General features: G+C 39.6%; 1 protein-coding gene across 1 annotated transcript in view; it reads right to left on the reverse strand.

The window, feature by feature from the left end:
* ULK2 (unc-51 like autophagy activating kinase 2) overlaps positions 1–14,148 on the reverse strand; it is a 37,344-nt gene extending 23,196 nt beyond the window's left edge. The window contains exons 1-6 of the mRNA XM_010009075.1: positions 14,059–14,148; positions 12,832–12,924; positions 11,550–11,591; positions 2,924–2,956; positions 2,502–2,538; positions 855–1,028 (exon numbers count right to left, since the gene is read on the reverse strand). Of these exons, the coding sequence (XP_010007377.1) occupies positions 855–1,028; positions 2,502–2,538; positions 2,924–2,956; positions 11,550–11,591; positions 12,832–12,924; positions 14,059–14,148 (469 nt within the window). The remainder of the gene's footprint in view (positions 1–854; positions 1,029–2,501; positions 2,539–2,923; positions 2,957–11,549; positions 11,592–12,831; positions 12,925–14,058) is intronic.
* Positions 14,149–14,211: the final 63 nt, after the last annotated feature.

Genomic DNA, 14,211 nt, shown 5'->3' on the forward strand with positions numbered 1-14,211 from the left:
GCAGGAAGGGATTAAAGTCAGTGGCTAAATATAAATGGTTCATTAAGAGTGATGAATATACAATCTGCTTCAGTGAAATCACATCAGGTAGATGTTTAAGAAGTCAAGTTTCAGCTGCCTGAATTTTCCATGTAGGCAAGAGCATCTGAAACTATCAAGAACAGTAAGAAGGAAAGTTTTTTGTCTGTGCTGTTCAGAAGATGGAATGAGTTGAAGCAGATCTCAGATTTTGGTTGAGCAAAAGCACAGTAAAGAAACTTGTTAGAAACAAGGTATTTTTAAATGAACACTTAACAGACAACAATGACATTAAAACTCCTGAAGTGTCTTCTGAGGAGGGGCTTGGTAGTATCCTGAACAGTTGAAATCTCTCCCTACTTAAAATGCTAAACCTCCTGCCAAAAATAGGTCATAACCTATATTTGTAACTTCTCAAATAACCCTTAGGAGAGTGTACCACACACACAAAAAAAACCACCAAAGCAAGCAACACCTGGTACTGCAACTGGTGTCTTGTATGCACACAGTTTTGAAAGGGGCTAAAGGCTACTCTAAGTTTCAAAGGTTACAGTTTTATGTCAGGTTTAATAATAATAGGCTAGTACCAGAAACATCAGCTAAATAGGTTTTCTCTTCCTGCAGATTTAATCAAGAAGATCTTTATGACTCAATCCTTTTTATACTGAGAACCAGCATTACAGCATAAAGCTCATCATTCCAGACTCACTGTCTGATCTGCTTCAGTTTAACACAACCATACCCAGCATCACCCTCTGCACTTCACCTGCAAAGACACCCCTAAGCAGGGAAACAACCCGGTGATTTACCCCTGGATCAGAGAGAAGCAGATCTACCTATTTTGATGCGTATGCCACTGACACTCGACTTCCTCCGACTGGCATAAGACAGCAAAATATTCTGTGGTTTCAGATCCCTGTGAATGATCCCTTTGCTGTGCAGGATCCGCATGGCTGCTGCGATCTGCTGCAGGAACACTCGGATGGTGTCTTCACTGAGGGTTCCTTTAGCTGGAAACAACAGACAGGTGAGAATAGAAGTATCTTTGGGCAAAAAGCAACCAACTTCACAGCCATCAACTGTGAAAACAGTGAAGACAATCAAATCAGAGTGAGTTATGTTCAGAATAATTCAATCTCCGGTACTTTTCCACAAGGGTATGTGCTCTCAACAACACACACATCTCCATAGTTTTACACTAATTGCAGTACTATGGATTATCTGTTTTCACAACAGTTTATTCAGCTTGGTAGCATAATAATTGTAAAACTTTTTAATCATCACTAAATCATAAACTCACTAAAAAGGCAAAGGAGCCAAGAACTTCACCGTTTAGGACATTAAACGTATCCACAATCGTGCTACAATTGGAAGCTGCAACACCTGTTCTTGAAACAAATGAATATGGGGATGCAGAAAACCACTCTGCTCAAAAACTCCACCCATGCTAAAATTTGTTTTGAGGGGAAAAAATAAGATGTATTTTTGAAAGTCTCTTCAGGAGGTATTACCTCATTCTGCATTCTGAAAAAGTACCAAATACAGGAGCTGGATTACACTGTATGAGTCTTCCCATGGATTTTAATGGGATGTGAATTAGGCTTTTAATACACACAGTTACCATAACAATAGCTGTTCAGTAAAAAATTCCTTCAACATACTAAGATACAAAGGCAAGTAGAATATTTTCAGAAATATTAACATCTATGCTCAAAATTTTGTTCATGAAAAGAATCCATTTGTCATTATTAACTTCTGTCTTGGCTTTGGGCAGGGCCCTGTTGAAGGGTAAGATCTCTCCTAAGCCAGAGCTGCCACTGCAGAAAATATTCTTATATAAGTAACTGAGTGTTTTTAAGTTCACATCTTGGAAAAGAAAGCAGGTGGAATCAAAATACTGGGAGCAGCCCCCAAAATACAACTTTAGAAACAGAAACCCACAAATTTCAGCACACTACTTCTGGTTACCTACATCTCCTCCCTCATTAACCAACACAAGAATGTTACACTCAACTGTTTCAAAAGCAGTGGCAAAAAAAGCATTTTCTGTCTGTGCATTATTATATTTATCTTCAGGGCTACTTTGTGGGTTTCATTTTCAGTTACCAGTGGCACTTAAAAACACTGGGAAATATTTTTAAACAAATGCAAAACCTTATGTCTTCCTGCAGCTTCAAAATTTAGTCTCCAAGTTCCCAGGCTTGCACACAAACACACAGCAAACTGCTCTGCTGCTGACCTTGCCTGAAGACAGAATACAACACTAAACCAATTCTTGGGGAAGTGAATTACTTTTATATAGACAGTACTCTGCAATCACACCAGGGTGAACATGCACTGTGGAATTACAGACCTTCTGTGAACAGAAAAATACATAAACAAGAGAAAAAAATCTCAGAGGAACATGAGTGGATCACAGGAATACAGAATATAAACATGAAATGCAGTTAACTTCTTAAAAAGAAAATATATTAATCTATTACCTTGTAAGTAATCTGCCAAATCCCCACCATTGCAGTACTGTTAAAAAGAAAGGTGTTTTTTTTTAAATTCAAAACACAAGCACTGAAATACTTGCTATATAATTTTTACTTTCAAATCTTTTCACAAAAATTAAAATATCTTTTTCAGCTATTTGCCTTAAAATTGTTCTGCCAACTACTTGTAATTAATAATATGAGATGTAATGCTTCATTAATACTTTCAGAACCATAAAATGAAACTGAATAATTTATGGAACAAACACTGCTGATAAATTTAGTAGTGCTTAGGAAATTAATAATCTAGTTTTCAGAACTGATTGCTTTAACACATCGTGCTCATTTTGCCTCTGTGGAAAGAAGGACTTGTGTCTAAAAATCATCTTTAAAATCAGCCAGAAAGAAGCATAAATGCTAACACATACCTCCATTACCAAAAAGACAGAATTGGGCATTTCCTAAAAGAGAAGGAGAACAAATCCCATTTAAGAATGTGACAAGACAAAGCCTTCAGTGCCTGCATTAACCAAGTGTAATATGAGATTTTTCAGTCGGAGACATGTTATGTTAAAGTCACTGATTTAGAGAGTAATAAATACATACATTGCCCACCATTAAATACCTCACATTTTCCAAAGCATTACTGTATGTACAAAAATCAACAGGCAATATCCTGAAGACTAAAGCTATAATTTGAAACAGTTTCATACAGTAACACCAGTTTCCACTCTGTGTTGCACCCTTAGCTTTTAACTGCCTTGGACTGCTCTATCAACACCACCTCTCTATTCAGAGCCCTTACAAATAAACTTTTGCTCTCAGACATCACTGAAATCAGTCAGTAACAAGACAGTAATATTAAGTCAGAAATATAGGGACAGAATTACAAACTGTAAGCAAGACAATCTGGCTATGACAACCAGCTCTCTAAGGAGAAATTCCAAAGTGATGTTCCCCACTTCTGGGTAAAACAAGCTTTGGTTCTGCCATCTGACCAGCTGAAGGTCGGTCAGAAATCACAGAGCAGTTAACTGTCTGGAATAAGCCAACTCCCAAATGCTATTTTGTAGGATAACTGATTCAGGAATCATGCATACTTCTGCAAAGTGTCTCCCTCAGAGTGTCACTGGCAGAACATGTCCCTGCCATGGACCTCAGTGCCTTATGGCAAAGGTGTGATTTGTTATGATAATCCTGCTGAGATGTTCCAAAGCTCTGACCTCCTTTGACCTATTTGCAACCTGAAATCCCTCTCTTGAAACTGGGTAAAAGTTACTGAAAGACAGATTAGCTAACTTCTACCATAAATTATCTACACACTCCACAAAAAGGCAGTAAAATTGCCTGTGCTTAAGCCCAACTGTAACAACATTCACCTTCTTTGCAAATCGTTATTTTGTGTGAGGGAAGAAAGAATCTACCTGTCTATGCTAATAAACAACATTGTTTTCCATAAAGTCTCCTGAATAATTGTTGTGTCTACAAAGGTGAAGACACTCAGATCTTATACAAAGTAAAAACATTTTTTTCCCCTCTGAGCTAATTGAGTAAGACTGAAAGGAAAGAAAACAAAGAACTAGAAGGAAACATAAATTAAGTATATAATGTTTTTAGTTACATAGTATGTTATCAATCTTTCACTTTAAACTTACACAAAGGTTGGCAGTTAGTGGGAAAATATGTTTATAAGACAGTTGAGATGGGATACCAGACAAGGGCAGGAAAATGCCCCAGCTGGAAGTGCAGACAGTCTGGCTGTTAGTGTCAAGAAAAAGTCAGAAGGGACTTTGCACAGGAGCACCAACTCTGTGGACTCAGCCACCTCTCTCAGTCCTTGTATTAAAACTTCAGCACGTGTTCAATTTGACCATAATGGCAAGAACGCCCACAAGAGTGACAATTTCAAGGGTTTGCTGACAGGTCAGGCAAGGAAACTTGAAAATGAAAAATAAAGTAGAAATGGGCCCAGACTAGGGAAACCAAGTACCCTAAATACCAAAAACAGATACACGTCTGCAGGAAGTACAGTTCAAAATTAACTGGATGTTTTAAGGTTAATTTCAGACTGTATTAGGCTGCTTCACCTTTCTGGAAGCATTTAGACACCCTCATCTGTGTTACAGAAAATGCATCTGAGGTTCTTTCCAGCTCAGAAGATCAAGCACATTACAGCTTTGTTTACATGTGGAAATCAGCTTCAAAGAATGCAAGTTTCTAGGAACATTAGTCAAATCTGTTGGGAATGAAAGGCAAACTCCAACCAATATAGAATATTAAAGCAGCAGTAGATCACATTTCAGGAAGTCCCAATTGTTCAATGTTTCTCTAACAGCTGTGGCCAACATGAACCATAATTTGCAATCCTACTAATGCCTCAAAACCCAAGTGCATATATTAAAGAAAAAAAACCAACTTAAGTAATTACTGGCTCTGTAAATTACCGAAAAAACATAATGATAAATATTTATTTCTAAATTGTTCTTTTGCACCTTCCGAGAGAGAAACTCCCTGTCTTTCAGGAAACCCAAGGATTCCTAGCAGCAACTCTGAGATCCCAACTTATCAAAGTGAGAATTCTGCCAAGTGAGGATCACTTCACTCAGAGGATGACTGCAACGTGTAGAAGAACAACACAGCTAAGGAGCATGGAAACCATCCGCTCTCCAGTGACAAGAAAGCAGCTCAGCTAGTGGATTTCCACCCCAACATAGCAATCCCATGAATCAGAAATAGATGTTCCACAGCGTCAGTGCCTCCACTACACAACGGTCTGTACAAAACCAGCAGCTTATGGCAGTATGTAATGCTCAACTCATGACAGACATTTATTCACCACAGAACTAAGAGAATCTGTTTTCTGGATTCTCTTGGAAACAAAGTCCTTTCAAAGGAAACTTCTCCCTTCAGAGCAACAGAGCTGATGATTAGTCCTGCTGTGCCAGCCCTCACCTGTTGAAAGCAAGCCATTCCTACAGGCTATACCAGATTCCCCCCAAATAGTGTGACTTTTCTTTTTGTGACTGATATTCTTGCTTAAAAGTAATAAAATAAGTCACTGGGTGAGTCATAGTAAGAAGTAGTGTTTCATTATTGCATAATTTTTTTATTATTATTAAATCAGCAGAGTTTTTCCCAGACTGGTCAAAAGTCATACTTAATTATACTGCAGAAGTAATATTTGGTGCAGGGCTGTTAGCCAGGCTTCCCAGCTGCATCTCCTCCTGACTTTAACTCATAACCAAACACTTTCAATACCCCACCAATGTTCAAAACGGCTTTAGTCTGAAACAGCTGATGTTGTTCAGCCCTTCACAGTTGCTCACATTTTACATTGCAGTTCTTGGCCAGCCTGACTGGGAATGTGATCTGCTCTTTGGGAATACATTCAGAAAACACAAAAAAATTCTGTAGACACATTTTTCCCTTCTAAGTTATTTTGCTGAAAAATAACCCCATCTTTTTTATCATTCTCTAGAGCTGTGATTTCTGTTGACTTGCTAAGCAAAGTGCTCAGAAAGGAAAAGATTAGTAAACCAGCATGTTTCAGATCTGACATTCAGGAATAAAGCTGACCTAGCAAGCTATTTTAAACTGCTTCTTGAAACCGATAACAAAGCTTTCAAAAAATTTACAGTGACACACAGCTCATAACATCACTGCAGCTGGAGTTGTTCTGGCCTGCACTTCTACCGAGAAAAATAAACAAACAAATGTGTGTTGTGTTGCAACAATTAGGGAACAGTTTTGCACAGCATGTCTTGCTTTGTTGCTTAAAATTGTATTGACAAAGTCCTACTTTTGCTTCTAATTCTGAACCTAGGTTTTGCTTTCAAGTTGAAGTAAAAGATAGCAAAAGTTAATACAAAACCATATTATGATTCTGAAAGCTAACAGATAAACCTACTAGAGAGATTAAGAGGCAACATATTTGCCAAAACTCGCTGTGTTTTAATCCCAGACTTCCAACAGTTGTCTCAGGGAATGTGAAGTTCCAACCCAAATCACAGGCTCAGTGCAGTAGTTCCATTTAAAAGACATTAATTGAAAAAGAAGTCAAAACATCCCTGGTTACTTCTGACAGCTGTTGCTAGAACTCCAGTGTATTGGCAGAAACACACCCTAGATTTCCTTTTGGTTACTAAGTCCCCTTTTGGAACAAGCTGAAAGCCTGCAAGGAGCTCTTAGTGAGCTGCCAAAGCAGAAACTGTGGCAAAGAAATAGTTACTAGGGTTTAGCTCCAAGTTCATGGATTCTGTTTAGCTGCAGTTTACGACTGGACTCCCAGAAGCATGAGAGTTAACCTTGCAGCTCGTGCACTACTATTCTCTGATTAATTTTCTGATAGGTTAATTTGTGCTATATTTGCTTTATTTTTTTTGACCAGGAATACACTCCTCATTTTTTTCCTGAGCATTAAATATATTTGGCAAAAGTTCTAATGACTTAGTGAAAAAGGACTGGTCCAGGTCTTCTTAAGGCTGTTTCTTACTGTACTACAGACACTCTTGGTTTGCTTTGCAAGTGCACTACAACAGCAGCTTCTAACATTTTCAGCTCCTATCATGCCTAAAGGACTGAATATTTTGTTAGTTCTGACTAACTGTTAAGTCTCAACCTAAATGTCAGTTGACATGTGCCTGTAGGACTCAAGTAGTGTGCACGCTGCCAATTATTCACATAAAAGAGCAATCAGCCATGAAGAAATGTGCCACAATAGCCATATCACTGACTTTCTGTTGGGTGAAATGCTGTACTTCACTAATATGTATGGGAGGTTGTGAGAGACTGTCCTGCTGCACACCACAAAGGAAAGGCAAAACTGTTCACAACACACCAAACATTTAACAGGCTTGTGGACTTGAAGATCTTCTGGAACAGCTTTGAAACACAAATGATAGCACCCATGCACAGCAGGTAAGCTGAGGACTATGTAATAACTCCAAATGTTTGGTTCTGTGGGCCAAAACAAATTGTAACTGGTTGGCCATAACCTTCAACACCGACACTGGCGTCATTCCTTGCAGTTATTTTGTCATAACCAACCTTCCAGTGAGCATCAGCTGCCAAGGAGTATTTCGAAATCTTTACAGTCCCTACAGGGCAGGATATTTCATCTGAACACTTGTCTGGACAGCTTGTTTTCTTATAACTATTTCCACACACAGTGAAGATGGGTACTGACAAACACAAATGTCTTAATCAAGGAGCTGAGGGGAAAAACTAAAGATATGGAGACATCTTCATTCAAAAGACAACAGTTCAGAAGCAGCTGTGCTGAGAGTATGGAGGCAATCAAAGCTGGGAGACACCAAGATCAAGAGCACACACCAGAATGCTTGAAGAAATCACCTCAAGAAACACATGCAATCCTGCCAGATCAACTGCAGTCCTTGGGTAAACCAAACAGCAATATTTAATCCCCACTGGTAAAACAACAGGTATGGACAAACATGGTTTCTTCCACAAGCAGCCCTTGCAAGAACTCATGGGCACCTGTGTCTAAGTAGAGGCTGAGATGCTGGTACCAGAAGCATGGCTTTGTTCCTATTAACTCCCCACTGCTTTCAAGGACAGCAGAAGCAGCTGCAGTTATTTTATCCACTATGTTCCAACGAGCTAAGACAAGGAGGAACAATTTCTATTCAGATATTGTTTCTCCAGTAACACACTGGAAATTAGTTCCCCCTGAACTACTGTTCAAATAGCAAACTGCAGACTCCATACAGTGAAGACATTAATTCATTCTTCTAAAATGTTATCTCCAAGATCCATTACAGGCTTTCACTCTGATGGCTGACATTCTGAAGAGGTTTTGAATTAAATTATTTGCTAAAACAGGCACTGTCTGACACTGTGTAAGAGATTAGTTCTACTCAGCACACACTTGGGCTCGTGAACTGTGCAAAACTGTAAATTCATGTCCTAAATATAGCACATTCCAAATAAGTGACTGATACCTTCATACTTCAATGTAACACTTTATCCAAGGACCTCAGTATACTTCATGCTGGTGAGTTAAAGGTTATTTTAGACTCCTTTTGCTTTTGAGAAACAGTGGGCTCCATTTCCCCAATTAACATGATGCAAGTCTGTGATATTCTTCTGCAGGATGAATGACATCCCATAACAACACCATGAGAAAAGAGCTGCATACTTATACCATTTTAGAGATTCAAGAGGGTTTTTTTTATTCTTGAAAGAAAGAATACCAAATTCTTGCCCAATAAGATAAGTAAAAAAAATGTCTCAACAGGTTACATCTTGTTATCCAGCTCTTATATTCTGGGGGTTTTTTGTAAGCGCTTCACTTCATGAAAAATTAATTCCATATTTAGAGGTGAGCTGCATATGCTTATTTCTTCAGAGCTCTACTACTGTAAAACATTTTCCTCTTACAAGACGGAGAGTTTGTATTTAAGTATCTCCACAAACACCTTCAGTCTTAAAACAACTGGTCTCCACACCCTGGGGCGGGCAGATTCCACCCAGCCTTCTGAGATGGCCCAAATAACAATGGTGAGCTTTGCTGACATGAAATGCTTAACCAGAGATCAAACCTGCCAGTGTTGCAAGTGACCAACCACCTTATGGAAATCAAGGACACACAGTGCATCTGAAACACGAGCATTTTCTTATTTCAAACTGTCTAAAGTTAAGAAAAACTTCAGACCAACACAACTGTAAAAATAAAGCAGACTCCCAGTCACACTGAAAACTTCCTGCTGTGACACAGACTCCACTGGCTTCACCAATGAGGGAAAAAAAAAAAGTATAGTTTCTGTAACTTCAAAATGGCTTGAAATCCTCAAGTCCTATCTGCTGCACTCTAACACTATGTTCACAATACTATGGCAAGCAAAAAGGGCAGCACATGCTAGAACATGAGATGCTAAAGAAAATGAGCAGGTGTAAGAGCCTCGTAGACATGAGAATGCCTCGCATAGTGTTCGTTCCTGCTGGGTTATAAATTAATGTAATCATACAAGTTAATGATGTACAGTATTTCACAAACCTAGCCCTGTGCAGAAAGGGAAAAGCTTATTTGTGCAACATTGTTCAGACCATATTTTGCAAAGCAATTGCTTCTATAGAAGTAGCATCATACTGCCAAGCTCTATGTTTGCCATGAATGCATTTGAAATACATCCAGGGTATGAGGAACAAGGTTTCCCTTCTCTTTGCCTTAACTGTTCATTTTATTTAAGTGCAACAGTCAGTAAACAAAGAGCAACACCCCCTTCTCAAACGGAAAGGACAGGCCTGATCATTCAAGAAGTCCTGCCACTCTAAGGACTCTCTATCCTGTGGCAGAACAGAAAAGCACACAAGTTGTATTTTTACATAACCTTTAGGTAGAGAAACCACAGACAAGAGTATGGCTCTGTCATTTCTTCCCTTGTGGATGTTCCGTGGATAAACCAAAAGAAGCAAGAGCTCCTCCAGGTCTTAGAAAATATACAATGTTTAATAATAAAATACAGATTTATTCAGCTATGCTCAGGCTGAGCTGCAAAGCTCACTAAGTAATCTTTACATACAAACAACTATAAATGATAAATCTGGAATTCAGCTGCTTACTCACACACCAATGCACTCAGTCAACAATTCCAGTTTCTTTAAGATGTCTGGTCATACTAAATTTAGGATGCTGAGAGATTATTTCCACTTAGCAATACTCAGGAAAGCCCAGTGCCTTCAAGAAGCACAAGGCACTATACTTTCCCTCTCAGAGCAGTTAGTATCATTCAAAGTGCAGAGCTCTGAAGTCAAGACCCATGAGGAACAAGAGCCTACACATCCAAATGGGAAGTTTGGATGCATAGTCTGTTCTTACATGAACATCATTCCTTGGTGGCAAAAGCCAACAGAAGTTAGTACATGTCCTGTAGCTCTACACACAATAAAACCCCAGACTGCCCAGTGTATACCCTGTGAGCACAAATTTCTGTAGCTACAGAGATACATATCTACACATAAGCTGAAAAGCTTTCAGGATGCAAATGCATAAAGACAGAAAACAGAAGATTGTCACAATGTTTATTTCATGTTGCTTTAGCTATGCAATTCCCAAGGGTGGTTCTTAATTTCTTCATACATGTAACTCTGTATTTAAGATTAGAATTGAACCCAGGAGACAAATGTGTAGCTCTTATTCAAGCTGAACAAGTGGCTGTATAAGCTGCATCACATCATATTCAGCTTTACTCAACACTTGCAGACCTTAGGATACCAAAAAATGTGCTTCCTGCTCAGTACAACACATTACCCTAGATAGGCTAGAAACTAACTCCTTCACCTTATCAGGCAGAATCCTAGGAATAAAAAGAGGAAGATAATTTGAGGCAATTTAATACTTATTTCTCCTACTTGAAAAGATCCAAGTGTCTGCTTGGCTTTTATGCTTTATCCTATCCTTTTGAACACAGATAACAGCATTACCTACATCTGTGATCATGGCCTCCTACTTCACTCATTTCTTCCTCACTCTAACACGGGGCTGTACAGCACATTTCTTTGTTACAGAGGTCTCAAGATGCTGCTTCTTTTCTACAACAGAGTATTTTTAAGTTCTGTTGAGCTGCTAATGTCACTTGCTTCATCCATTCAGCTCAACTCCTACTAGCACACTTTCCTTCAGGTGTATTCAATCCTTATCCACAAACACCCACTTTCCAATTCAATTCTAGGGCCAAGGAAACAAGGCTAATTCAGGAGAACAGGCACTGCCACTGACACAGCTCACAGCTCAGCCAGCTGACACTTCTTCTCTGGAGACAGGAGAAAACTACACAAACAGCCTCTGCAGAGGTTCTCAGGCTGCCACTTGCCTCTGCAGCCTGGAAGGAAACTCTTTTCCTCCCAGCTTTCTATCCCAGCTGAGCATCCTGCTTATTAGAAAGAGCCAGTCCAAAATAAATGCACAGTGTGTTGAAGAGGAGAGAACTCCCACACCACTGGCAGAGAACTGGATTTATATTCCTGAATGTGAAAAAAATACATTGCCATTCAAAATTTTCAATTCAGACAAAAATATATTGAGATACCATTTACCTGGACATCATAGAGAGCTACAATGTTCTCATGCTGAAGTTCCTGTAAAACAAAATATTTGTATTATGGAAATAGCCCATTAGTTTTGAATTTAGTATGTTAGGTAGCAGCCAAAGAGAACTAAATCTTACAAAGAAAGGTAGCATCTCTTTTAGACCATCTGATGGAATTTGGAGAAAATCCCAGCTACTTAGACAATATTTACAGGAATAGGAAATTAGGCAACATCTTCAGAGGTCATAAAAACATGTGGTTCCAGAACTTATTTTCTATGTCTTGTGACAGAAAGTACTAAAGCACAGGTTCCTTTAGTGAGTATTGAACTGACTAAATGTAATTTTATAATCTCACATGATTTCTTGCTTAGCAGGGTAACCAGCTACACTATGTTTAAGTGAACCTTAACATTTTACAATAAAAAGGAAATCAAACCAATAAACACAAAATAAAACTCATAGGACACCTTGTGCAATTACTTGTAACTGCTCAAAAAAGCATCTGTCTTTGCTGACTACTTGCAGCTCATTGATACATTTAACACTACAATTTCCGGGCTATAATAAATATACTAGAATATAGTATGTGTATATTAGTATATAGAATAGTGATGTATCTCAAGAAGTTTGTAAAGAAAGCAGCACTAATTATTCATGCAAAGCTAAGTAAAATGAGATGTGGTGAAGTTCAGAGAGCAGAGAATGCTGAGTGACCATCCAAGGAGAGGTTTATGCAGAAAAGCACTGAAAAACTAAATGATGTTCCCTTTTATTTCCTTCATTAGAGCCACACAACACATTTTAAGCCAAATTACACAGCTCAGAAGACTGCTTCAGGAACCAAATTCAGCATGCTGATTTCAGCTTCCGAGGCATCTTTGAGCAAAGAAGATGAAGAAGGATCAAAGACTGATGTTTTACTCTCAGCTATGACTTGTTCTCACTGCTAGGGAAAGGTGCCCCATCAGCCATCCTGCAGGACAGGGTTTTCTCACATGTGCAATAAGCAAAGCCCAGAGACTTGGTTCTACAGCAACTGTCCACTTTTTACTGTGAAAGTATGTCCATAACCTCTTCTGAGACTATTTCCACAACCAGGAAAGTATCTTTTTTTTTTTTTTTCCTTTTCCTCTTGGTCTTTTTAGTTCAATATTTCTCCTTGAAGTAACCAAGAAGCAAAAGGTGGAGCAGTAATTACTGTGGTACAACCCATGACCTGGAATGAACTAGGTCAAAAGTCTCTTTTAAAGCAAAGCAGCTTTAAAAATCACTGCAAATTAACATACCTTTAAGATTTTTATTTCTTTTCCAAGTAGGATTTGTGACTTGGACAAGTTCTTTTTGTTAATACTCTTTATGGCTACTTCCCAATCAGTCTTCTGGAAACAAAAAAACAACGTAATGTCAGTTTTATATTTTTCTTTAACTTTATCCACTATCAACTAGCTGGTAAAGCACTGGAGAAAAAGTTGCAAGATCACCCCTACTCTACCCACCAGTGATTACTCCATCACATGACACCAGCAAGAACTGTTTCATTCCACAGTAGCTTAGACAGCTATTAAAATCCAGCTGCACTGCATTTGCATGGATTCAAAAGCAATTTAAAAAGCAAAAGTAGTAAACAATCATATGACATTTATTTTTTGGTAGTGGTGTTTTTTAGTCCTCTCTCAATAATCGAGTTACTTTTATTTTCCTTAAAGGACTTCCCATTTTCAGCCTTCTTATTGCACAAGAAAACATTAAGTAAATGTATATATTGTCTATTTATATATTATCTAAAAATAAATCGCCTGTTTATTTGTAAGGTGGGAGCATCTCCATTGCCCTTTAAAGTTTCCGTTTTCCTCTCTTTTTTTTTTTTTTTTAACCCCCAAATCACTGCACAGTCCCTTCCAGGCACCAAGTTCCGACCTAACGCTCCCAGATGACAAATCCCAAGTGTTGTTTTCTGGGAAGCAAAACACTTCAGGCACCAAGACCAGAACAAACTCTCACCAAGAAACCCCAAGGTAACAACGAATACCCGGGGTGATCAGCAAGCGACGCCAGGAAACCAGACACCTCTGAATTTAAGAAATCCTCAGCCAATCCCAAAGGAGACAATTTTCCATTAGATCCCTCGTTATCCAGCGAGATAAACATGACCCCCCCCTCCTCCCCCCAACGACAAACAAAGGGCTCAGCCTCTCGCACAGCTCCAACAACCCCCTCGCCGCTCTGCGGGGAGGTGGGAAGGCAGAGACGCGGCTGCGTTTTGTAAGGGGAAAAGAAATAAAACCAAGGTTTCTGGAGGCCGGAGCCGGCTCGGGTGTCGGGGCTGCCCCGGGAGCAGGCCCAGCCCAGGCACCTCCATCCACCCAGCACCTTTTTCCTCTGCCTTTCCCGTTCTCTCCCCGCACACCCGCAGCACACACCGCTCCCCAGCGGAGCCCCCCGGCCCCGCTCCGGCCCCCGCTTGTGTAACCGGCCCCGCTCCGGCTGCGGGCGAAGCCTTTCGTTCTTTTTACCTTGCGGTGGCGACCTTTGAAGACCACAGCAAAGGCTCCGTGTCCTATCAGGTCCTTCTTGCTGTACTCAAAGTCTCCCACCACCTCCATCCTCCCCTCAGCGGGGCATGAAGCCCCGGGAAGGAAAGGGGGGGGGAAAAATAAAGGGGCTCT

The sequence above is a fragment of the Chaetura pelagica genome, unplaced genomic scaffold (genome assembly GCF_000747805.2).
Source record: "Chaetura pelagica isolate M959 unplaced genomic scaffold, ChaPel_1.0 scaffold72, whole genome shotgun sequence".
In the NCBI taxonomy this organism is placed as follows: Eukaryota; Metazoa; Chordata; class Aves; order Apodiformes; family Apodidae; genus Chaetura; species Chaetura pelagica.